Source organism: Pleurodeles waltl, chromosome 1_1, assembly GCF_031143425.1.
Source record: "Pleurodeles waltl isolate 20211129_DDA chromosome 1_1, aPleWal1.hap1.20221129, whole genome shotgun sequence".
In the NCBI taxonomy this organism is placed as follows: Eukaryota; Metazoa; Chordata; class Amphibia; order Caudata; family Salamandridae; genus Pleurodeles; species Pleurodeles waltl.
This window is the reverse complement of record NC_090436.1, coordinates 3,374,195-3,399,861: the sequence shown is the minus strand read 5'-3', so window position 1 is coordinate 3,399,861 and position 25,667 is coordinate 3,374,195. Positions and strand designations below refer to the sequence as shown.

Here is a 25,667-nt window from a genome sequence, read left to right as displayed (position 1 = left end):
GTAAAGTAATCTTATAGTTAGGTGACTATGGCAGTGACGATTAAGGGTTTGAACTGAAACAAATCACAGAAATTCACCAGTTATAGTTCGCAGCACTAACTGTAACTTGTGCCCCTGCTAATGATCTCATAAATCACATCACTTATGATGTGCTATGACATCACTGATGACCTCATCTAAGCTTCTTTTGTACACATTGCTCTATAAACGGGTATAGCATTAGAAGTGTGAAAGTGAGTGCAGAATAGCTCAGAATAACATGAAGCGTCTTCACGGCTATCATACATACAACCCCTCATCGGCAAAGCAAGCTTCCGTCATTTGCAAGATGGACCCTGTACATGCGTGCCATACACTTCATGGGTAGCTGAGCTCATGCTAACTCTGAACCAGAGGTAATAGGGTAACTTATCTGTAGGAAAGTCCCCTCTATCTGGCATGGTTACCCCCACTTTCTGCGTGCTGTCAGTGTGCTTAGACCGGTTTCTCTGGGATCCTGCTAACGAGGACCCCAGTGATTGTGCTCTCTCCTACAAATTTACCAGCTTTGGTACTTCTTACCCCATGTTAGAATTGGGGCTCCTGGTTGGCTAGGGTGCTTACCTCAGCCACGCAGAATCACTCTAATCAGGGCGAGTCAGAAACACAACTTAGGTTAACCTGTGCTCATCCTCTGGTTGCTTGTGCAGATCAGGCAGGCTAAACCTAGGAGGCAGCATGTAAAGTATTTGTGCAATTTATCCCCCCAGGGACCCTTCTGCATGAGCCACAAAAAGGACTCCACACAAAGTTATAGAAAAAGAGTATCTTCATACTCTTACGTGTAGGCAAAAGCAACAGTAATCTATTTAGTAACAATCCTTCATGTACGCCTGGAGTGAATCAATCTGGTACTATCCCAAGACATTACAGTTTCAAAAACAGTGCTTCAGGTGAGCGCAGCAGTAATCAGTTTAACACTAATCCTTCATGTATGTCTTGAGCAAGTCATTCTGGTAACACTCCGGGGAATGTAATGATAAAAAACTAGCAGTGCCCTAGAATAAGCACTTTGATTAATTTACACCAGTACAGGGCGGCAGGGAAAATTGTAGAGACGCCTTACCTCAAGTACCTTAAGTAATGCGAAGTGGTAAGAGTTTAAATAGCAGTGTTCTAGGATGGGCACTGCGGCGAGGCTTCATCGTGGCGCAGACGCTGGGTATTGAGTGCCCTGAGCAGTCTGGAAGTGCCACACTTCAGTTACTTTCCGTGAGGTGGTGAAGTGCCTCACATACCTCCTAGATAAGTCTTGGCTGCTCACCACAGCCACCACTAGCGATCCCTGGCTACCTGGACACTGTAACACTATTTAATAAGGGATACCTGGACCCAGTATAAGTTGTAACACCATAGGTGTCCACCACACACTGCACCAGCCTCCTACACCATCCTGCACAAAGTGTTACATCTGTATATAACTGTTAAGGGAAAACCAAGTTCTCTATATGTTCAAGCCAGTTTACATAACTAATGCCCTCCTACAGACAGCTGCTCCCCATATCAAACCCCTGACCGTCGCTGAACCTACAATTAGAAATGAAGTTCATACGAGTAGAAAAGTGGGTGCTGTAAACAGTGTTTACTCTATGGAGAGACTTTACTCTGCACCACACTGCAGACAGTGAAACTCTCATGAGAAATACACCAAGCACAGTGTGCACTCGATGCAAGACTTGTCCAAAGAGCGACTATTCACTTAAAATAACTAAAGGCGGAGGTGCTAAAGATCAGACTATGTGCAACCTTCATACTGTGGTGAAGACTTTACTCTGAAGCAAAACAAGCCTATGTACAGAGGTTAACACCAGGTGCACAGAGTGCCATGCTATCATTCTGTCTAATAACTCAAGGCTGCTTACAATTCCTAAAATCTACTACATAGAATCTTTGCCCTGTTGGAAAGTGTTTTTGCAGTGTGTTGTGTAGAGCTGGACACAACTCGCCAACTGACATCTGCACACAGAGTTGCTCCAGTACAAAGATTTATAACGTGTTCAACACCTCTACACACCCTTGGTGCATTAGGAGCACATGCGTTTTGTAAACACACCCATTAGCTGGACACTGGCTGTAAAAAAGTAATATGGTAGCAACCCGCCACTATGCAAACTCTAAAACAAACACACTCATCGGATGATGTCATCTGTGACGTCATACATGGTGTCCTAGAACATGTCACGAGTGATGTAATATGTGACCAGTGCATGGTGGGGTCACTGTTTATAGTCTGCTCTGCAAATTATAACTGGTGAATTTCTGTAGTTTTCTTTTAGTTGAAAATGTTAATGTCTCACTGACATAGTCACCTAACTATACCGTTATTTCAATCGTTGAGTTTTTTCAGTCACTTTCTAAGTTTTCTTTTAAAGAAAACCAGATCTTTTTATCACACCTAACTATAACAATACTTTAACCTTTGTTTTTTTCTGTGACTTTCTAGAGTTTTTTTAACGTAAAGTTACAATTGTTTACTGTACCTAAACACAACCCTTTGCGTTTGCGACGGTTTGTTGGCCGCAGAGCATCAATCCCTCAACAGGCAGCCAACCCCACGCTTCGGCCATGCACAGCGGGGAGTTGACACAGGACCTGGCCTGCGGTCAGGCCCTGTGACTAACCCACCTGGAGGGAGCCGATCCCCCTTTAGTCAGCCAACCTCACGCTGCACACGGCCTTTTGTCTCACATGGCATGGGGTTAACCGCAAGGCCTGGCATGCTGCACCCCTCACAGAGTGTCATAAGGCCCTGGGGCTTCATCCACGTACACCAGGCAGCGCCGGCGTAGGGAAAAATGGCGTTAGGGCATCTTAAAAATGGTGCAAGTCAGGTTGATGCAAAAAAATCGCCTCCACCCGATTTGCGCCATTTTTAACGACGCCCAGACGCCATTTACATGACTCCTGTCTTAGTAAAGACAGGAGTCATGCCCCCTTGCCCAAATGCCATGCCCAGGGGACTTATGTCCCCTGGGCATGGTCATTGGGCATTGTGGCATGTAGGGGGGCACAAATCAGGCCCCCCAATGCCAAAAAAAAAATATATATATTTTTTTTTTGTACTTACCTGAACTTACCTGAATGTCCCTGGGGTGGGTCCCTCCATCCTTGGGTGTCCTCCTGGGGTGGGCAAGGGTGGCAGGGGGGGTCCCTGGGGGCATGGGAGGGCAGCTGTGGGCTCATTTTGAGCCCACAGGTCCCTTAACGCCTGCCCTGACCCAGGCGTTAAAAAGAGGCGCAAATGCGGGGTTTTTTGGCCCGCCCACTCCCGGGCGTGATTTTTGCCCGGGAGTATAAATACGACGCATTTGCGTCGCAGTCAGTTTTTTGGACGGGAACGCCTACCTTGCATCTCATTAACGCAAGGAAGGCGTTCACGCAAAAAAATGACGCTCTTTACTCATAGTTTGGCGCTAGACGCGTCTAACACCAAAGTATAAATATGGCGTTAGTTTTGCGCCGAATTTGCGTCGAAAAAAACGACGCAAATTTGGCGCAAACGGAGTATAAATATGCCCCTATGTATTTTCAACGGGAAAGTCCAAGTGCCCTATTCCCCTCCCCCAAAGCCTTATTAGGCCATGGGGACCCCATCGCCCACACCATATCTGGTATAAAGGGGTGGGGGGCCTCATGCCCCCTTCCCTGACCCTCATTAGGTCCTGGGGACCCCATCCCCCAGGGCTCTATGTATTTTCAACGAGAGAGGCCAAGTGCCCTACCTGCCCCCCCAACCCACCAAAGCCTTATGTTTTTTAAATGGGAGGGATACCAAGTGCCCCCCTCCTCGAGTCTCATTAGGCCCTGGGGACCCCATCCCCCAGGGCTCTATGTATTTTCAAGGGGAGAGGCCAAGTGTCCTATTTCCCCCCGCCCCCACAAGCCTTATTATGTCCCTGGGACCCCATCTCTCACGGCCTTTTTTATTTTTTATTTATTTCGTTTAAAAAGAGAGAGTCTGCAAGGCCCCCTTCCCAAGCCATTATATGCTCCGGGGAGCTCACCCCTGGGGCCAAACTTATAAGAAAGGGGAGGGGGATTCCAGGGCTTTTTTTAATGAAAGGGTAAGTGGGCTGTAGGAAGTTGGCTCTGTATATACTATTTCAAAGTAAGAGATAGCGTGCACAGAGTCTAAGGATTCCCCTTAGAGGTAAGATAGTGGCAAAAGTAGATAATTCTAAGGCTCTATTTTGTGGTAGTGTGGTCGAACAGTAGGCTTATCAGAGGGTAGTGCTAAGCATTTGTTGTACACACACAGGCAATAAATGAGGAACACACACTCAAAGACTTACTCCAGGCCAATAGGTTTTTATATAGAAAAATATATTTTCTTAGTTTATTTTAAGAACCACAGGTTCAAGATTTAAAAGTAATACTTTAAATGAAAAGTATTTCACTCAGGTATTCTAGGAACTTTGAATAATCACAATAGCATGTACAGTTTTGACAAAAATGGCAATAAGCTATTTTAAAAGTGGACACTGCAAAAATCAACAGTTCCTGGGGGAGGTAAGTAAATGATAAGTTCAGAGGTAAGTAAAACACTTACAGGGTTCAAAGTTGGGTCCAAGGTAGCCCACCATTAAGGGTTCAAGGCAACCCCGAAGTTACCACACCAGCAACTCAGGGCCGGTCAGGTGCAGACGTCAAAGAGGTGCCCAAAACACATAGGCTTCAATAGAAACAGGGGTGCCCCGGTTCCAGTCTGCCAGCAGGTAAGTACCCGCATCCTCGGAGGGCATACCAGGGGTGTTTTGTAGGGCACCAGGGGGGACATAAGCAGGCACAAAAAGTACACCCTCAGCGGCACAGGGGCGGCCGGGTGCAGAGTGCAAACATGCGTCGGGTTTTGTGTAGAAAGCAATGGGGAGACCCGGGGGTCTCTTCAACGATGCAGGCAGGCACAGGGGGGGCTCCTCGGGGTAGCCACCACCTGGGCTAGGCAGAGGGTCGCCTGGGGTCGCTCCTGCACTGGAGTTCGGTTCCTTCAGGTCCTGGGGGCTGCGGGTGCAGTGCTGGTTCCAGGCGTCGGGTTCCTTGTTGCAGGCCGTCGCGGTCAGGGGGAGCCTCTGGATTTCCTCTGCAGTTGTCTCTGTGGGGGATCAGGGGAGTCAACTCTGGATACTCACGGGCTCGGAATCGCCAGGGAGTCCTCCCTGTAGTGTTGGTTCTCTGGATCTCGAGCCGGGGGCGTCGGGTGCAGAGTGTGAAGTCTCACGCTTCCGGCGGGAAACATGCAGTCTTTGAAAGTTGCTTCTTTGTTGCAAAGAAGTAGCTGGTTTTGAGCAGGGCTGCTGCTCACGGGAGTTTCTTGGTCCTTTAGTCCAGGGCAGTCATCTGAGGCTTCAGAGGTCGCTGGTCCCTGTCGGATGCGTCGCTGTTGCAGTTTTCGTCGAAGTAGGGAGACAGGCCGGTGGGGCTGGGGCCAAATCAGTTGTCGTCTCCGTCTTCACTGTAGGGCTTCAGGTCAGCAGTCCTTCTTCTTCTTTAGGTTGCATGAATCTATCTTCCTCGGTTCTGGGGGCACCTAAATACTGAATTTAGGGGTGTGTTTAGATTTGGGAGGGCAGTAGCCAATGGCTACACCCTCTTTGTGCCTCCTCCCTGAGGGGAGGGGGGGCACATCCCTAATCCTATTGGGGGAATTCTCCATCTGCAAGATGGAGGATTTCTAAAAGTCAGAGTCACCTCAACTCAGGACACCTTAGGGGTTGTCCTGACTGGCCAGTGACTCCTCCTTGTTTTTCTCATTATCTCCTCCGGCCTTGCCGCCAAAAGTGGCCAGAGGGGGCGGGCATCTCCACTAGCTGGAGTGCCCTGTGGCGCTGTAACAAAGGGGGTGAGCCTTTGAGGCTCACCGCCAGGTGTTACAGTTCCTGCAGGGGGAGGTGAGAAGCACCTCCACCCAGTACAGGCTTTGTTACTAGCCACAGAGTGACAAAGACACTCTCCCCATGTGGCTAGCGACATGTCTGGTGTGTGGCAGGCTGGCAAAACTAGTCAGCCCACACTGGAAGTCGGGTATGTTTTCAGGGGGCATCTCTAAGATGCCTCTGGGGTGTATTTCCCAATAAAATGTACACTGGCATCAGTGTGCATTTATTCTACTGAGAAGTTTGATACCAAACTTCCCAGTTTTCAGTGTAGCCATTATGGTGCTGTGGAGTTCGTGTTTGACAGACTCCCAGACCATATACTCTTATGGCTACCCTGCACTTACAATGTCTAAGGTTTTGTTTAGACACTGTAGGGGCATAGTGCTCATGCACCTATGCAATCACCTATGGTATAGTGCACCCTGCCTTAGGGCTGTAAGGCCTGTTAGAGGGGTGACTTATCTATGCCTATAGGCAGTGAGAGGTTGGCATGGCACCCTGAGGGGAGTGCCATGTCGACTTAGTCATTTTCTCCCCACCAGCACACACAAGCTGGCTAGCAGTGTGTCTGTGCTGAGTGAGGGGTCCCCAGGGTGGCATAAGACATGCTGCAGCCCTTAGAGACCTTCCCTGGCATCAGGGCCCTTGGTACCAGGGGTACCAGTTACAAGGGACTTACCTGGATGCCAGGGTGTGCCAATTGTGGAAACAAAGGTACAGTTTTAGGGAAAGAACACTGGTGCTGGGGCCTGGTTAGCAGGGTCCCAGCACACTTTCAAATCATAACTTGGCATCAGCCAAGGCAAAAAGTCAGAGGGTAACCATGCCAAGGAGGCATTTCCTTACATCAACCCTCTGAGTTGGACTCCGACGTCGTGGGGCCCTCCTTTTGTGACTCCTGTTCACAAATCTTCTAAGTGCCTGCTCCGGTACTTCTGCGGGTGCTGCCTGCTTCTACGGGGGCTCTCTGAGTTGCTGAGCGCCCCCTCTGTCTCCTCCTCCAAGGGGCGACATCCTGGTCCTTCCTGGTGCCCAGCAACACCCAAAAACCTCTACTGCAACCCTTGCAGCTAGCAAGGCGTGTTTGCGGTATTTTTTTGTGGAAATAGTTCTGCAACATCCAGCACGCTGTGGGACATCTTCCATCCAAAGGACAAGTTCCTAGCCCATTTAGTTGTTGCAGAATCTTCGGCTTCTTCCACCTGGAGGCAGCCCTCTTGCACCTTCATCCGGGGTTTCCTGGGCTCCTGCCCCCCCGGACACTATTGCGACTCTTGGACTTGGTCCCCTTCCTTTTCAGGTCCTCAGGTCCAGGAATCCGTCTTCAGTGTTTTGCTGGTGCTTGTGGTTCTTGCAGAATCCCCCTATCACGACTATTGTGTCTTTCTGGGGTAGTAACTCTGAGTATTGTGTTTTCTTATGATATTGTGCTATATGATATAAGTGGTATAGTAGGAGCTTTGCATGTCTCCTAGTTCAGCCTAAGCTGCTTTGCCATAGCTACCTTCTATCAGCCTAAGCTGCTAGAAACACCTCTATTCTACTAATAAGGGATAACTGGACCTGGCACAGGGTGTAAGTACCACAAGGTATCCACTATAAGCCAGGCCAGCCTCCTACAACCCTGCACTGGAAGCCACGAAGAAATCTCCTGTGGGTCGACGGAATCTTCCCCCTTGTAACGCAGGCCCTAAAAGACTGCATCACCGGTCCTCTGGGTCCCCTCTCATCCTGATGAGCGTGGTCCCTGGAACACAGGAGCTGGGTCCAAGTGTCTCCCACAGTCCAGTGGTCCTTCTGTCCAAATTTGGTGGAGGTAAGTCCTTGCCTTCCCACGCCAGACAGGAAACCTGTGTACTGGGTGTTTTGCAGCTGCTCCGGCTTCTGTGCACTTCTCCAAGGATTCCTCTGTGCACAGCCTAGCCTGGGTCCCCAGCACTCCGTCCTGCAGTGCTCAACCCGCTGAGTTGGACTCCGACCTCGTGGGGCCCTCCTTTTGTGACTCTGAGTTCACAGAACTTCCAAGTGCCTGCTCCGGTACTTCTGCGGGTGCTGCCTGCTTCTGTGGGGGCTCTCTGAGTTGCTGAGCGCCCCCTCTGTCTCCTCCTCCAAGGGGCGACATCCTGGTCCCCAGCAGCACCCAAAAACGTCTACCACGACCCTTGCAGCTAGCAAGGCTTGTTTGCAGTATTTCTGCGTGGAAACAGTTCTGCAACATCCAACACTCCGTGGGACATCTTCCTTCCAAAGAAGAAGTTCCTAGCCCTTTTCATTGTTGCAGAATCTTCGGCTTCTTCCACTCGGAGGCAGCCCTTTTGCACCTTCATCTGGGGTTTCCTGGGCTCCTGCCCCCCCTGGACACTATTGCGACTCTTGGACTTGGTCCCCTTCCTTTTCAGGTCCTCAGGTCCAGGAATCCGTCTTCAGTGTTTTGCTGGTGCTTGTGGTTTTTGCAGAATCCCCTATCACAACTATTGTGTCTTTCTGGGATAGTAGGGTAACTTTACTCCTACTTTCTACGGTCTTGGGGTATTGTGGACACCCTTACTGTTTTCTTACAGTCCCAGCGACCCTCTACAATCTCCCATAGGCCTGGGGTCCATTCGTGATTCGCTCTCCACTTTTGGAGTATATGGTTTGTGTTGCCCCTAGACCTATGTTCCATATTGTATCCTATGGTGATTCTACATTGTTTGACCTACTTTTCTAACTGTTACTTACCTGTTTTGTGTTTCTGTACATATAATCTGTGTATATTACCTACCTCCTAAGTGAGGGTATCCTCTGAGATACTTTTGGCATATTGTCACTAAAATAAAGTACCTTTATTTTTAGTAACTCTGAGTATTGTGTTTTCTTATGATGTTGTGCTATATGATATAAGTGGTATAGTAGGAGCTTTGCATGTCTCCTAGTTCAGCCTAAGCTGCTTTGCCATAGCTACCTTCTATCAGCCTAAGCTGCTAGAAACAACTCTATTCTACTAATGAGGGATAACTGGACCTGGCACAGGGTGTAAGTACCACACTGTACGCCAGGCCAGCCTGCTACATTGGTGGTGCAGCAGTGAGATAAGTACTTGTAACTGCTTTACCACTTTGTGATTTGGTGCTTTTCATAAGAAAATCATATACCAAATAGTTCAGTATATGTACATTGAACCAAAACAGTTTACTTTTTTACTCTAAAACTTTTAACTGAGTTTCTGAAAAGTTTTGAAAACTTCTAAAAGTTTTCCAAAAGTTTGAAAACGTTTGCCTCTGTGCTTTCTAAAGTTCTACAAACTTTTTCTCTCACTGCACTTTCCTTAAACCTTTTCTATCGTGTCTTCAGTAGAGCCAACTCCCAAAACTGTTCATGCAACTTATGAAAGTTTAAACTATAAAAGTTTGAGGGGTCTCTGCCTGGATAGAGGTTTAGCATAGGTAAGAATCCAACAAGAGTTTCTCTTTAACCTGCTCTTACAGGATGACCAGAACCAGTCTGGCCCATCTCAGGAGAGTGGAAAAAGGGGAGGCTTCCCAGTCAGACTCAGATGAATTCCCTGAAGAAGCTGGGGAGGGTTCTTACAAAGTCCTGCCCCCTAGCAAACCACCTAGTGACACTGGTAGTGTTAGAGGGTCACACATTAGTAGGGCATCTTTCACTCCTGGAGGCCAGGTTACTAGGATTCAGACAGTTAGGGACAGGTCTGTCTCTGCCAATTCCCAAATCTCCTCTGTGTCCAAACATTCCCAAGCCTCCCACCCTGAGGATAACTTAATGGAAAGGTGTAGGAGGCTGGCCTGGCTTGTAGTGGGTACCAAGGGGTACTTACACTCTGTACCAGGTCCAGTTATCCCTTATTAGTGTTGAAGAGGTGTTTCTAGCAGCTTAGGCTGATAGAAGGTAGCTATAGCAGAGCAGCTTATGCTGAACTAGGAGACATGCAAAGCTCCTACTATACCACTGGTGTCATATGCACAATATCATAAGAAAACAGAATAGACAGATATACTAAAAATAAAGGTACTTTATTTTTATGACAATATGCCAAAAGTATCTCAGTGAGTACCCTCAGTATGAGGATGCCAAATATACACAAGATATATGTACACAATACCAAAAATTATGCAGTAATAGCAAAAGGAAGTAATGCAAGCAATGTAAAGTAAAAGTAGATTGCAATAGGAACACATAGGTATAGGGGCAACACAAACCATATACTCCAAAAGTGGAATGCGAACCACGAATGGACCCCAAACCTATGTGAGCTTGTAGAGGGTCACTGGGACTGTAAGAAAACAGTGAGGGTTAGAAAAATAGCCCACCCCAAGACCCTGAAAAGTAGGTGTAAAGTGCACCTATAACCCCCAGAGAGCACAGAAGTCGTGATAGGGGAATTCTGCAAGGAAGACCAACACCAGCAATGCAACAACAGTGGATTTCCGGACCTGAGTACCTGTGAAACAAGGGGACCAAGTCCAAGAGTCGCGACAATGTCGAGAGAGGGCAGATGCCCAGGAAATGCCAGCTGAGGGTGCAAAGAAGCTGCCACCGGATGGTAGAAGCTGTGGATTCTGCAAGAACGAAGAGGGCTAGGAACTTCCCCTTTGGAGGATGGATGTCCCACGTCGTGAAGAAGCTTGCAGAGGTGTTCCCACGCAGAAAGACCGCAAACAAGCCTTGCTAGCTGCAAGGGTCGCGGTTAGGGTTTTTGGATGCTGCTGTGGCCCAGGTGGGACCAGGATGTCGCCACTTGGATGAGTAGACAGAGGGGGCGCCCAGCAAGTCAGGGAGCCCTCACAGAAGCAGGCAGCACCTGCAGAAGTACCGGAACAGGCACTTGGAAGAGGAGTGACCCGGAGTCCACCCGAAGTCAGAAAAGGGAGTCCCACGACGGCGGAGGACAACTCAGAAGGTTGTGCACTGCAGGTTAGAGTGTCGGGGACCCAGGCTTGGCTGTGCACAAAGGAAATCCTGGAAGAGTGCACAGGAGCCGGAGCAGCTGCAAATCACGCGGTACCCAGCAATGTAGTCTAGTGTGGGGAGGCAAGGACTTACCTCCACCAAACTTGGACTGAAGAGTCACTGGACTGTGGGAGTCACTTGGACAGAGTTGCTGAGTTCCAGGGACCACACTTGTCGTGCTGAGAGGGGACCCAGAGGACCGGTGATGCAGTCTTTTGTTGCCTGCGGTTGCAGGGGGAAGATTCCGTCGAACCACAGGAGATTTCTTCAGAGCTCCTGGTGCAAGAAGGAGGCAGGCTACCTCCAGAGCAGGCACCACCAGGAAACAGGCGAGAAAGCCGGCAGGATGAAGCGATACAAGGTTGCAGTAGTCGTCTTTGCTACTTTGTTGCGGTTTTGCAGGTGTCCTGAGCAGTCAGCGGTCGATCCTTTGCCAGAAGGTGAAGAGAGAAGTGCAGAGGAACTCTGGTGAGCTCGTGCATTCGGTATCCGAAGAATTCCCCAAAGCAGAAACCCTAAATAGCCAGAAAATAAGGTTTGGCTACCTAGGAAGGAGGATAGGTTAGTAACACAGGTAAGAGCCTATCAGAAGGAGTCTCTGATGTCACCTGCTGGCCCTGGCCACTCAGAGCAGTCCAGTGTGCCAGCAGCACCTCTGAATCCAAGATGGCAGAGGTCTGGGGCACGCTGGAGGAGCTCTGGGCACCTCCCCTGGGAGGTGCAGGTCAGGGGAGTGGTCACTCCCCTTTCCTTTGTCCAGTTTCGCGCCAGAGCAGGGCTGGGGGATCCCTGAACCGGTGTAGACTGGCTTATGCAGAGATGGGCACCATCTGTGCCCATCAAAGCATTTCCAGAGGCTGGGGGAGGCTACTCCTCCCAGCCCTGACACCTATTTCCAAAGGGAGAGGGTGTAACACCCTCTCTCTGAGGAAGTCCTTTGTGCTGCCCTCCTGGGCCAGGCCTGGCTGGACCCCAGGAGGGCAGAAACCTGTCTGAGGGGTTGGCAGCAGCAGCAGCTGCAGTGAAACCCCGGGAAAGGCAGTTTGGCAGTACCCGGGTTCTGTGCTAGAGACCCGGGGATCATGGAATTGTCCCCCCAATGCAATGGCATTGGGGTGACAATTCCATGATCCTAGACATATTACATGGCCATGTTCTGAGTTACCATTGTGACGCTGTACATAGGTAGAGACCTATGTACAGTGCACGCGTGTAATGGTGTCCCCGCACTCACAAAGTCCGGGGAATTTGCCCTGATCGATGTGGGGGCACCTTGGCTAGTGCCAGGGTGCCCTCACACTAAGTAACTTTGCACCCAACCTTCACAATGTGAAGGTTAGACATATAGGTGACTTATAAGTTACTTAAGTGCAGTGGTAAATGGCTGTGAAATAACGTGGACGTTATTTCACTCATGCTGCACTGGCAGGCCTGTGTAAGAATTGTCAGAGCTCCCTATGGGTGGCAAAAGAAATGCTGCAGCCCATAGGGATCTCCTGGAACCCCAATACCCTGGGTACCTCAGTACCATATACTAGGGAATTATAAGGGTGTTCCAGTAAGCCAATGTAAATTGGTGAAATTGGTCACTAGCCTGTTAGTGACAATTTAGAAAGAAGAGAGAGCATAACTACTGAGGTTCTGGTTAGCAGAGCCTCAGTGAGACAGTTAGTCATCACACAGGAAACACATACAGGGCACACTTATGAGCACTGGGGCCCTGGCCGGCAGGGTCCCAGTGACACATACACTAAAACAACATATATACAGTGAAATATGGGGGTAACATGCTAGGCAAGATGGTACTTTCCTACAAAAGGGAACTCAGAAGTCTGAGGTTGGAAGAGACCAGACTGAAGCTTAAACAGCAGCAGCTGGCCTTAGCCAGGGAATCCCTGGATATAGAGAGGGCAAGACAGAGATTGGGGGTTAGTTCCCCATGGTGGCAGCAGCAGTGTTTCAGATAGTAATCCTGTGAGAGAGCAAGATTCTAGAAACCTGCATAAGATAGTCCCCCCTTACAATGAGGGGGATGACATTAACAAGTGGTTTGCTGCACTTGAGAGGGCCTGTATGGTACAGTTGGTCCCTCAAAGGCAGTGGGCTGCTATCTTGTGGCTATCTTTCACTGGAAAGGGTAGGGATAGGCTCCTTACTGTCAGAGAAAGTGATGCCAATAGCTACAAAGTTTTGAAGGATGCACTCTTGGATGGATTTGGCTTAACCACTGAAAAATACAGGATTAAGTTCAAAGACACCAGAAAAGAGTCCTCTCAAGACTGGACAGATTGTGTTGACTGTTCAGTGAAGGCCTTGGAAGGGTGGTTACATGGCAGTAAGGTATCTGACTATGAAAGCCTGTATAATCTGATCCTGAGAGAGCATATTCTTAACAATTGTGTGTCTGATTTGTTGCACCAGTACTTGGTAGACTCAGATCTGACCTCTCCCCAAGAATTGGGAAAGAAGGCAGACAAATGGGTCAGAACAAGAGTGAACAGAAAAGTTCATACTGGGGGTGACAAGGATGGCAAGAAGAAAGATGGTGAGAAATCTCAAGATAAGCATGGGGATAAGGGTAAAACCAAAGATCCTTCTTCAAATCTTAAACACTCTTCAGGGGGTGGGGATAAAACAAATTCTTCCTCTTCTTCACAACCCACACACATTAAAAAGCCTTGGTGCTTTGTGTGTAAAAATAAAGGCCATAGGCCAGGGATAAGTCCTGTCCAGGTAAACCCCCTGAGCCTACCACCACTAATACATCAAACTCTAGTGCCCCTAGCAGTAGTGGTAATAGTGGTGGGACTGCTGGCAACAGTCAAGCAAAGGGTGTAGTTGGGTTCACTTATGGGTCCATCATAGAAACTGGGGTAGTCAGTCCCAAGACAGTTTCTGTCACACCTAGTGGCATTGGCCTTGCCACATTGGCTGTGTGTCTCCTTACCATGGATAAGTACAGGCAGACAGTTTCAATAAATGGTGTTGAGGCTCAGGCCTACAGGGACACAGGTGCCAGTATCTCTTTGGTGACTGAAAACCTAGTGTCTCCTGAACAATACATCATTGGACAACAGTACAAGATTATTGATGTCCATAACTCCACTAAGTTTCTTCCCTTAGCTATAATTTAGTTTAGTTGGGGTGGAGTTAATGGCCCTAAGCAGGTGGTAGTATCACCTAGCTTAGCTGTGGACTGTCACCTAGGTAATGACCTAGAGGCCTCAGGTTGGGCTGAGGTAGAGTTTAATACCCATGCAGCCATGCTGGGTATCCCTGAAGGATTGCTTCCTCTCATCTCAGCTGAAATCAAAAAGCAAAGGAGAGAAAAAGGCCTGAAAACTCAGGATCCTTCTCCAACAACAGGTAAAAAGGATATCACAGTATCCCCTACCCACCCTGCCATTCAGGATACCATTCCTGTGGTGGGAGAAACCTCTCCTGGGGTGGCACCTGTACCAAGGGAACCATCAGCTGGCACAACTGTACTCCCTGAGGTGGAAGTACCTCTCTGGTGAGGAAAAGGGCACCATTTTAGTTAACATGGAGCATCCCTCCAACCCTCCCAGAGAAACTTTAGTGCAGCAACCCTGCACTGCCTCACAACACTTAGGACAGCATCCCTGCCCTAGTGTGGAGCTCATAGGACAGCATCCCTGCCCTGCTCCAACTCAAGAGAAACAGCATCCCTGTTCTCTCTTCCAGCCATATGGACAAATTTTTTGCCCAGCTATGGCTTTACTGAGACAGCATCCCTGTCTGGCATTCTCATCATTTGATATAGGTCCAGTGGACAATTCCCACTGTTCTAAACTAAAACTTACTAATAGGAACTCTGAAAATATATCTTCACATTGTTGGCTAGCTAAAAAACTTCAAACAGGGTGGTTTACATCCCCACAGGGAAGTAACCATTTAGTGGATGATAAAGGGAGTAACCAAGCTACTGCAGAGCTACTCTCCACTTATCACCACTTATACAATAAAGACTCAACTGGCCAAGGTTAGCCTTATTGTCCTTCGTTTGGTGGGGGGGGGGGTTGTGTAGGAAGGTAGCCTCTTTCTTGCCTTGTGTTAGACTTTTCATCCTTGGCATGGGCTCCCTAAACTTTTTGCCTCTGTTCCCCAGGTTGTTGATGTGTGCTGGACTCTGATTTTACTGTTTTTGTTGCTCTGGGCACTTTACCACTGCTAACCAGTGCTAAAGTGCAAGTGCTCCTTTACAAAATCTGTATGTAATTGGCTTATCCATGATTGCCATATTTGATTTATTAGTAAGTCCCTAGTACAGTGCGCTAGGGGTGCCCAGGGCCTGTAAATCACATGCTACTAGTGGGCCTGCAGCACTGGTTGTGCCACCCCCATAAGTAGCTCTGTAACCATGTCTCAGACCTGCCACTGCAGTGTCTGTGTGTGTGTGCAGTTTTAACTGTAAATTCGACTTGGCAAGTGTATCCACTTGCCAGGCCTAAACCTTCCCTTTTTTTACATGTCAGACACCCCTAAGGTAGGTCCTAGGTAGCCCCAAGGGCAGGGTGCAGTGTATGGTTAAGGTAGGACATATAGGCCCTCATTCTGACCCTGGCGGTTTGAAACCGCCAGCGCAGAGGGCAGCGGAAGCACCGCCAACAGGCTGGCGGTGCTTCCTGGGTTATTCTGACCGCGGTGGTAAAGCCGCGGTGAGAAAAAGGGAACCGGCGGTTTCCCGCCGGTTTACCCCTGGCCCAGGGAATCCTCCATGGCGGCGCTGCTTGCAGCTCCGCCATGGGGATTCCGACCCCCTTCCCGCCATCCTGTTCCTGGTGGTTTTTACCGCCAGGAACAGGATGGCGGGAACGGGTGTCGTGGGGCCCCTGGGGGCCCCTGCACTGCCCATGCCATTGGCATGGGCAGTGCAGGGGCCCCCTAACAGGGCCCCATAATGATTTTCAGTGTCTGCTTTGCAGACACTGAAAATCGCGACGGGTGCACTGCACCCGTCGCACCCCTGCAAATCCGCCGGCTCCATTCGGAGCCAGCTTCCTCTTTGCAGGGGCTTTCCCGCTGGGCCGGCGGGTGATCTTCTTGAGATCGCCCACCGGCCCAGCGGGAAAGTTGGAATCACCGCCGCGGTGTTTGGGCGGTTTCCGCCCGGCGGGCGGCGGAATAACCCCCATAGTAATGTGTTTTATATGTCCTGACAGTGAAATATTGCAAGGCCTGTCCCTCTCATAGGTTAACATGGGGGCTACCTTTGATTAAAGTGTAGATTCCCTTTGGGAGCGGATGGACATGTGGAGTTTGGGGTCTCTGAGCTCACAATTTAAAAATACATCTTTTAGTAAAGTTGATTTTAAGATTGTGTGTTTGAAAATGCCACTTTTAGAAAGTGAGCATTTTCTTGCTTATACCATTTCTGTGACTCTGCCTGTTTGTGGATTCCCTGTCTGGGTCAGTTCGACAGTTGGGCTGTTTTGCACCTCTTTAGACAGTGACACAAAGGGAGCTGGGGTGTAGACTGCATATCCTGATGAGCCATCTGTGCTAGGAGGGAGGGGAGGAGTGGTCACTTACACCTGAAAGGGTTGTGCCTGCCCTCACACAATGCAGTCTCCAACCCCCTGGTGAGTGTCTAGGGCCTGGCCTGGGCAAGGCAGAATTTCACATTCCAAAGAGACTTTACTTTGAAGTAGGCCTACTTCAAAGGAGAAATTGGGCATAAAAAGGGCACCCAAAACCACAGACTCTAGAAACACTTCTGGAACCAAGAGGAACCTCTGCCTGGAGAAGAGCTGAATAGCTGAGGAAGAAGAGCTCCCCTGCCTGTGACTGTGCTTTGTGGAGCTATCCTGCAGTTGCTGCTTCTGCCAGAGTAAGAGGGCAAAGACAGGACTTTGTGTGCCTTCCATCATGAGAAGAAATCTCCAAGGGCTTGATCTAGAGCTTGCCTCCTTTTTTTTGAAGTCTCAGGGACACCAAAGACTTCCCTCTGCCAGCACCTGGAGTCTCTGGAGAGACTCCTACTCTGCCCTGTGGTGCCCATCCAGTTCCTGGGACCCTGAAAGGAGAAGCTGGCACCCTAACGACAAGAAAATCCATGCACACAGCGCCGTGCGGGGAAAAGATTGACGCAAATCCGATTTGAGGCTGAGAAAAACGACGCGCCGCCGGCTCCGCAGCTGAGAAATGACGCTCGCAGGAAACGCGACCGAAGAATCGACGCACGGAGCAGGAGAAACTACGCGCAGCATCGCTGATGGAGGCTGGGAGGTCACAACCTGCGCTGTAGGATTTTCAGATCATCGTGCGGCTGAATTTTCGACTCGCGTACCGCAGTGCGGAGTTATTTTTTTTGCACACCCGCCTGTGCGGGTTATTTTTGACACGCACCAGGTACATTTTCACTCTAGCAGCGCTAGTGTGTTTTTAAAACTACTTATAGACTCTTTTTGATTTTTAATTGATAACTTGACTTGTGTATGGTGGATTTTTGTCGTTTTGGTCTTGTTTTGTTTAGATAAATATTTCCTATTTTTCTAAACCTGTGTTGTGTCATTTTTTAATGTTTTCATTAAGTTACTGTGTGTGTTGGTACAAATACTTTACACCTAGCACTCTGAAGTTAAGCCTACTGCTCTGCCAAGCTACCAAGGGGGTAAGCAGGGGTTAGCTGAGGGTGATTCTCTTTTATCCTGACTAGAGTGACGGTCCTTGCTTGAACAGGGGGTAACCTGACTGTCAACCAAAGACCCCATTTCTAACACCTTGTTACCCCCACTTTTGGCCTGTTTGTGAGTATATGTCAGGGTGTTTTTACTATCTCACTGGGATCCTGCTAGCCAGGGCCCAGTGCTCATAGTGAAAACCCTATGTTGTCAGTGTGTTTGATATGTGTCACTGGGATCCTGCTAGCCAGGACCCCAGTGTTCATAAGTTTGTGGCCTATACGTGTTCCCTGTGTGGTGCCTAACTGTCTCACTGAGGCTCTGCTAACCAGAATCTCAGTGTTTATGCTCTGTCTCTGCTCTTGGACAGAAGGGCCACTGGACTGTGGGAGACACTTGGACCCAGCTCCTGTGTTGCAGGGACCACGCTCGTCAGGATGAGAGGGGACCCAGAGGACCGGTGATGCAGAAGTTTGGTGGCTGCTTTGGCAGGGGGAAGATTCCTTCGACCCACAGGAGATTTCTTCTTGGCTTCAAGTGCAGGGTGAAGGCAGACAGTCCTCAAGAGCATGCACCACCAGGAAACAGTCGAGAAAGCCGGCAGGATGAGGTGCTACAATGTTGCTGGTAGTCGTCTTGCTACTTTGTTGCGGTTTTGCAGGCGTCCTGGAGCAGTCAGCTGTCGATCCTTGGCAGAAGTCGAAGAGGGAAGTGCAGAGGAACTCTGGTGAGCTCTTCCATTCGTTATCTGAGGAATAGCCCAGAGGAGAGAACATAAATAGCCAGAAAAGGAGGTTTGGCTACTAAGAAAGGAGGCTTGGCTACTGAAAGAGGTAAGCACCTATCAGGAGGGGGCTCTGACGTCACCTGCTGGCACTGGCCACTCAGAGCAGTCCAGTGTGCCCCAGCACCTCTGAATACAAGATGGCAGAGGTCTGGGACACACTGGAGGAGCTCTGGGCACCTCCCCTGGGAGGTACTGGTCAGGGGGGTGGTCACTCCCCTTTCCTTTGTCCAGTTTCGCGCCAGAGCAGGGCTGGGGGATCCCTGAACCGGTGTAGACTGGCTTATGCAGAGATGGGCAGCATCTGTGCCCATCAAAGCATTTCCAGAGTCTGGGGGAGGCTACTCCTCCCCAGCCCTTCACACCTATTTCCAAAGGGAGAGGGTGTAACACCCTCTCTCAGAGGAAATCCTTTGTTCTGCCTTCCTGGGCCAGGGCTGCCTGGACCCCAGGAGGGCAGAAACCTGTCTGAGGGGTTGGCAGCAGCAGCAGCTGCAGTGGAGACCCCGGAAAGGAAGTTTGGCAGTACTCAGGTTCTGTGCTAGAGACCCGGGGATCATGGAATTGTCCCCCCAATGCCAGAATGGCATTGGGGGGACAATTCCATGATCTTAGGCATGTTACATGGCCATGTTCAGAGTTACCATTGTGACGCTGTACATAGGTAGTGACCTATGTACAGTGCACGTGTGTAATGGTGTCCCCGCACTCACAAAGTCCAGGGAATTTGCCCTGAACGATGTGGGGGCACCTTGGCTAGTGCCAGGGTGCCCACACACTAAGTAACTTTGCACCCAACCTTCACCAGATGAAGGTTAGACATATAGGTGACTTATAAGTTACTTAGGTGCAGTGGTAAATGGCTGTGAAATAATGTGGACGTTATTTCACGCAGGCTGCAGTGGCAGGCCTGTGTAAGAATTGTCAGAGCTCCCTATGGGTGGCAAAAGAAATGCTGCAGCCCATAGGGATGTCCTGGAACCCCAATACCCTGGGTACCTCAGTACCATATACTAGGGAATTATATGGGTGTACCAGTATGCCAATGTGAATTGGTAAATTTAGTCACTAGCCTGTTAGTGACAAATTTGGAAAGCAGAGAGAGCATAACCACTGAGGTTCTGGTTAACAGAGCCTCAGTGAGACAGTTAGGCACCAAACAGGGAACATATATAGGCCACAGACTTATGAGCACTGGGGTCCTGGCTAGCAGGATCCCAGTGACACATAACAAACATACTGACAACATAGGGTTTTCACTATGAGCACTGGGCCCTGGCTGGCAGGATCCCAGTGAGACAGTGAAAACACCCTGACATACACTCACAAACAGGCCAAAAGTGGGGGTAACAAGAATAGAAAGAGGCTACTTTCCTATAGGAAGGAGTATGAGTGTCCTCCAGGAGCTGCCTTTGATAGTCTGAGGTGTGGGCAGGAGTATGACTGTCCTCTGTTAGACCTCCAGGAGCTGTCTCTGATAGCCAGAGGTGTGGGCAGGAGTATGAATGTCCTCTGTTAGACCTCCAGGAGCTGCCTCTGATAGTCTAAGGTGCGGGCAGTGGTGTGATGTTTAGGTGTGCGTTGATGGTCTTGGTAGACTCTGCTTATGTTCCAGGAATGTCCTGCCCTGCAGAAGAACCTCTAGTGAAGACAGATTCCTAACCAGCCATCCTCTTCTCTTACCTCCAGAGTATTCTCCACAGCCTGGAAGTGGACCAAACGTACAACCCTCTGCAGATGCAAAGCGACCTGTACAAGCAGCTGCGAAGCCTCCTCGCCAGAGCTGCACCGGGCCGCCAGCAAGGATCAGCGCAGGGTGTGCTGCGAGAGCAGCGTCCCCATCCCAGACAAGTAAAAATACAGCTCACATGCCCTGGTTTCTTTTGCACCTCTGCTTTCTTTCTGTCCTCTCTTTATTTCCCTCATTTCTTTTCTTTTCTTTGCTTCTTTCCTTTCCCTCTTGTTTCCATTTTTCTCTCATCTTCTTCCTTCACCCATTTCCATTGTCACTTTCCTGTAATTTCTTTGTTTCCTTCTTTTATTTCTACTTTCTTCCTCTTCTTTCTATTTTCCATTTTCTCCTCATATTCCCTGCATCTCTCATCTCCTTGCTTATTTTTTACTTTACTTTTTCAACACCTCCCTTTTTATGTATAAACTCTTAAATGCTCTGTAATACTCTGTGAAGGTGTCACGAGCATTGTCCCCAGATGTTCTCCTATTTCCTCACAGCCTCTGGCCCAGTGTGCTATCTCTTCTGCCTTTGCCCAGTAGTCCACGCCCTGGGGGCACGGAACATATGGTGGGTTGCGTCACGTCCAGTAACATGCAGCTTCTCTCTTTCCACCATGAACCTCATTTCAACAAGAGTGCAGGACCCATGAGTGACCCCTAATCCCCCTTCTATAGTCCAGGGATTGCCTGTTTAGGCTCAACACCTACCATTGCCAATGTGGTGCGCCCCTGGTGCCAGTAGAGTGCCACCAATGGGCATTCCCATATCATGTGGACAAAGGTACCATCTGGGGTAGTCCATACTGTGTTACTTTCCCTTTCACCAAAGTTCTGATTTATGTAAAAAGTATTTTCAACTGCTTGGATGGCTTCATATGGTGTTTGCCCCAAATGTATCCTACCTTTGACATCCCTATCAAGTCCCGGACTCTGAATCTCCAGAGATCGGTAACCTGTGCCAGACACGTGTCGTGCCACCCACGAGTCTCACCAGTCAGGGATTTGTACCATTTAAGGTGTTTAAGGGCCTTTTGCCAACAAGTGACTGAAGATTTAGGGCCTGGTTCAGGTATTGGCCAAGGGGATACTCTGGCACAAATGCTGTATTTCGATCCCCATAGGCTATAATGAGATCGCAATACGGTGGACGGGACATCCGTCCCGTCTGTGACAGAGTATTCCCCTCTGCGTAGATCTAAATGAGGCCCTTAGTCATAGGAGGTCATCTGTGCAGCATGGTGGAGCTGTATAGCAACACCGCCAGATCAAACTCGTGGGGAGATCAACCTCCAGCTGGAAGGATGTCATCTCTCTCTCCAAAGATCCAATCATTGATGGTAATTAGCTGAGACAGCCGATAGTAACAACAGGTGTCTGTACTTCCAAACCTGACACGATGAGACCCCTGTGCTCACCTAAGGAACAATGTCTTGGAAAGTACCCGTGACCATAAGTATTTTCCCAGAAGTCCTCATCTTCAGCTCTACCCCCTCCGCATGGGATGACTCCTAGTGGCCTGCTACTCTCGGAACCACTCCGACTCCCACTGACCACGCATGCAACCTAGGATTCATCTTGGACACCTCACTATCTAAGACCCAGCAAGTCAATGCCATCTCCTCCTCCTGCTTCAACACCCTCCTCATGCTCTGAAAGATCTACAAATGGATCCCCTCCGAAACCAAAAGAACAGTCACCCAAGCCCTCGTAAGCAGCAAACTGGACTACGGCAATGCCCTCTATGCAGGAACCACGGCCAAGAGGCTGCAACGCATCTAGAGCTTCTCCGCACGCCTCATCCTGGACATCCTCACCACTGCCACATCACAGAAACCTGAGAAACCTGCACTGGCTCCCAGTCAACAAGAGAATCACTGCCAAACTCCTCACCCACGCCAACAAAGCACTGCACAACCCCGGACCAGAATACCTCAACAGACGACTCTCATTCTACACCCCGACCCATCAACCCCGCTCCGCCGACCTCGCCCTCGCAACCGTCCCACGCGTCTTCAGAACTACAGCCGGCGGCAGATCATTCTCGCACCTCGCCTCCAAAATGTGGAACATTCTTCCCACCCTCCTGCGCCAGACCAAAGACCCCCTTACCTTCAGGAAACTTCTCAAGACCTGTCTGTTTGAGCAGTAGCACCACCTCCCCCTGCCTTCTCCCTCCTCCCTCCTCCCCTCCTCAGCGCCTTGAGACCCTCACGGGCGAGTAGTGCGCTTTACAAATTCCTGATTGATTGATTGATTAAAGATATGAGAAAAAAGTTTGCCACATTGTATGGGTAGTTCTGAAGTACATATATGAAGCAGTCATTTTAAAAAGTGCAACTTTCGTAAAGATCATGTCTTTCGGCGCAGTGACCCCTATCATTTCAGTTTGAAAACATATTATTGAACATGCAACAAGTGATGAACTGTGATTCCATCAAATGCACGTTTCTAGCACGTGCTTCTGTTCTATAAACGCACCAAGAAGTTATAATGAGCGAGATCTTGCAAAAAACAATTCTGTGATTTTTTAGTTTAGAAATTATTCAGGGATGTTATAAACACCACGGCAATTCCCATTCATAATTCCAATATTTATTTTAAACATTTGTTTTTAGGGTTCTTTATTTTAGTTTCTCAAACACATAAAGGCCAGACTCCATTTTCATTTTCTATCTACCTTTTCCCTAAATATCGCCTGTCTTGTGCATAACTTGTGAAAGTGTCAAGTCATCCAAGCAATGACATTGATAAACACCTGAGGTGACATAAGTCTGAGACAAATGCCCTGTTATCTAGGTCTGAAAGTCAGTCAGTGGATGCTAAGGGGCATATTTATACTCTGTTTACGCCGGAATTGCGTCTTTTTTTTTACGCAAAGCTAACTCCATATTTATACTTTGGCGTTAGACCCGTCTAGCGCCAAAGATCTTGGAGTTTGCGTCATTTTTTAGTGTGGACACCTACCTTGCGTTAATGATATGCAAGGTAGGCGTTCCCTTCTAAAAAATGACTCCAAGGCATGTGCGCCTTATTTAAACTCCCGTGCAAAAATGACGCACAGGAGTGGGCGGGTCAGAAAAAATGGCGTCCAGCCGCTTTTGCGTCATTTTTTAATGCCTGGTCAGGGCAGGCGTTAAGGGACCTGTGGGCTCGGAAGGAGCCCAGAGGTGCCCTCCCATGCCCCCAGGGACACCCCCTGCCACCCTTGCCCACCCCAGGAGGACGCCCAAGGATGGAGGGACCCATCCCAGGGAACTTAAGGTAAGTTCAGGTAAGTATTTTTTTTTTTTTTTTTTGTGGCATAGGGGGGCCTGATTTGTGCCCCCCTCCATGCCACTATGCCCAATGACCATGCCCAGGGGACATAAGTCCCCTGGGCATGGCCATTGGGCAAGGGGGCATGACTCCTGTCTTTGCTAAGACAGGAGTCATTTCAATGGGGGTTGGGAGTCCAAAAAAATGGCGCAAATCGTGTTGAGGCCAATATTTTGCCTCAGACCTGACTTGCCCCATTTTTTGACGCCCAAGCTCCATTTTCCCCTACGCCGGCGCTGCCTGGTGTGGGTCATTTTTTTTTACGCACACCAGTCCGCAGCGCCGGCTAACGTCATTCAATAAATAAGGCGCCCACATGGCACTTTGGAATGGTGTTAGCCGGCGTTAACTTTTTTGACGCACAACTGCGTTGGCGCAGTTGTGCGTCAAAAAGTATAAATATGGCCCTTAAAGTGAATATTAACTGAAGATGACGCAAATGTTTATTGGCTTTGTACGGAATTGAGTTTTTTTCCTTATGCTGATAAATACTGGTTATGTCTGGAATTAAGTGGAAATTCCCCAGTGTAGATTCAAAGTCAGGGGTCAGCCCTATGTAAATCCAATGAAATGACCACTGATGAAGAGAGAAACATCCCCCAGGTTGCAGACCCAGGTCGCGGATCCAGATGGCCGCAGCATCAGGTTCCATCCTAAGTGAAGAGGGCTCGGGTGGGACTCTCGGAGGCCCTGTGAAGCTTTCTGCCTCCACTGAACGCCTCCTGGATCGTGGCTCTGTGCCATGGTGCTCGAAATAGGTGCCAAGTTATTCTAAATAGACAAGTCCTGGTGTCCCAGGTATGTGCACCGCCTCTGAAACTCAAGAAATAAGCTTATTATTTATTCATCTGCTAAAACTAGCATAGCGCCTGGGAATTGCGCAGTGAGGGTGCTACGGGCTACAAATTGTGATGTTAGAGTTGTTCCCTATTGCCCTCACTGTTCATGAGTAAGCTTAGCAGCTTTTAATTTGTACTTTCTGTGAAGCTCCTAAACAGTATTTAGTGTGCTAGTCTCAGAAGTTTTAAAATAACCTTTTTAAAATAAATATGTTGAAATGCATTTTCCTTTTCCAGTGATCCTTGAATGTGTAAGTCACTAATGAACTATTGTTTGGATTACCACTGCTCCCTGTTAGTAACCCAGCAACATGGATCCACCTAGGCAAGGATGCTCAGTGGGTTGTGTGGGCAACAGCAACCTGGGTTTTGACGCTCACACGTCGGTGCACTGAACCACGCTCAGGCCTCTGTGGCGAAAGTCAAAGTTTGTAGAGTTCAGCCATAGACTTGCCCATTCCTGAGTAGGGTAGAGTTGCCCACACTTCCCAGTGTGTTTTCGGATGGCACATGAGCGGGGCAAGATTGCGGTCCCAGGTAGGATCTCTGGAACTATGTTGTCCCAGCACACTTGAGATGACCTTGTGCCTGTTGATGTTGTTCACTAGTTGGCGACTCCGGCTGCTGCGTGGTGATTGGGATGTTTGTTGACTTTGGCCACTTGACCTGGAGACCAGATGTGTCTTCAGTAGTTGCATCAGTTTCGGGATCGAGTTCTCCGACCTCTGGACTTGGCATATAACGATATTCTGTCTTCATGTCCAGTGTGCACTTGGCATCCTGGCACTGTGGCTCATCCGCTCTCCAAAGAGGGACATAGAGTGTGGGCGTCCATGTTGAGTGCCGTACCCTGCTGGGAGAGTGAGTGCTGTACTCTGCTGGGGGGGTGAGTGCTGTACTCTCCTGGGAGGGTGAGTGCCGGACTCTGCTGGGAGGGTGAGTGCCGTACTCTGCTGGGAGGGGTGAGTGCCGTACTCTGCTGGGAGGGTGAGTGCCGTACTCTGCTGGGAGGGTGAGTGCCGTTCTCTGCTGGAAGGGTGAGTGTTGTTCTCTGCTGGGAGGGTGAGTGCCGTACTCTGCTGGGGGGGTGAGTGCTGTACTCTCCTGGGAGGGTGAGTGCCGTACTCTGCTGGGAGGGTGAGTGCCGTACTCTGATGGGAGGGTGAGTGCCGTACTTTGCTGGAAGGGTGAGTGCGGTACTCTCCTGGGAGGGTGAGTGCCGTACTCTGCTGGGAGGGTGAGTGCTGTACTCTCCTGGGAGGGTGAGTGCTGTACTCTGCTGGGAGGGTGAGTGCCGTACTCTGCTGGGGGGGTGAGTGCTGTACTCTCCTGGGAGGGTGAGTGCCGTACTCTGTTGGGAGGGTGAGTGCCGTACTCTGATGGGAGGGTGAGTGCCGTCCTCTGTTGGGAGGGTGAGTGTTGTTCTCTGCTGGGAGGGTGAGTGCTGTACTCTGCTGGGAGGGTGAGTGCTGTACTCTACTGGGAG

The 25,667-nt window shown here is 49.4% G+C and overlaps 1 protein-coding gene across 1 annotated transcript in view; it reads left to right on the top strand.

Moving 5' to 3' along the window:
* M1AP (meiosis 1 associated protein) overlaps positions 1-25,667 on the top strand; it is a 232,950-nt gene that overhangs the window by 159,585 nt on the left and 47,698 nt on the right. Inside the window, exon 8 of the mRNA XM_069202732.1 lies at positions 19,983-20,144. Within this exon, the coding sequence (XP_069058833.1) occupies positions 19,983-20,144 (162 nt within the window). The remainder of the gene's footprint in view (positions 1-19,982; positions 20,145-25,667) is intronic.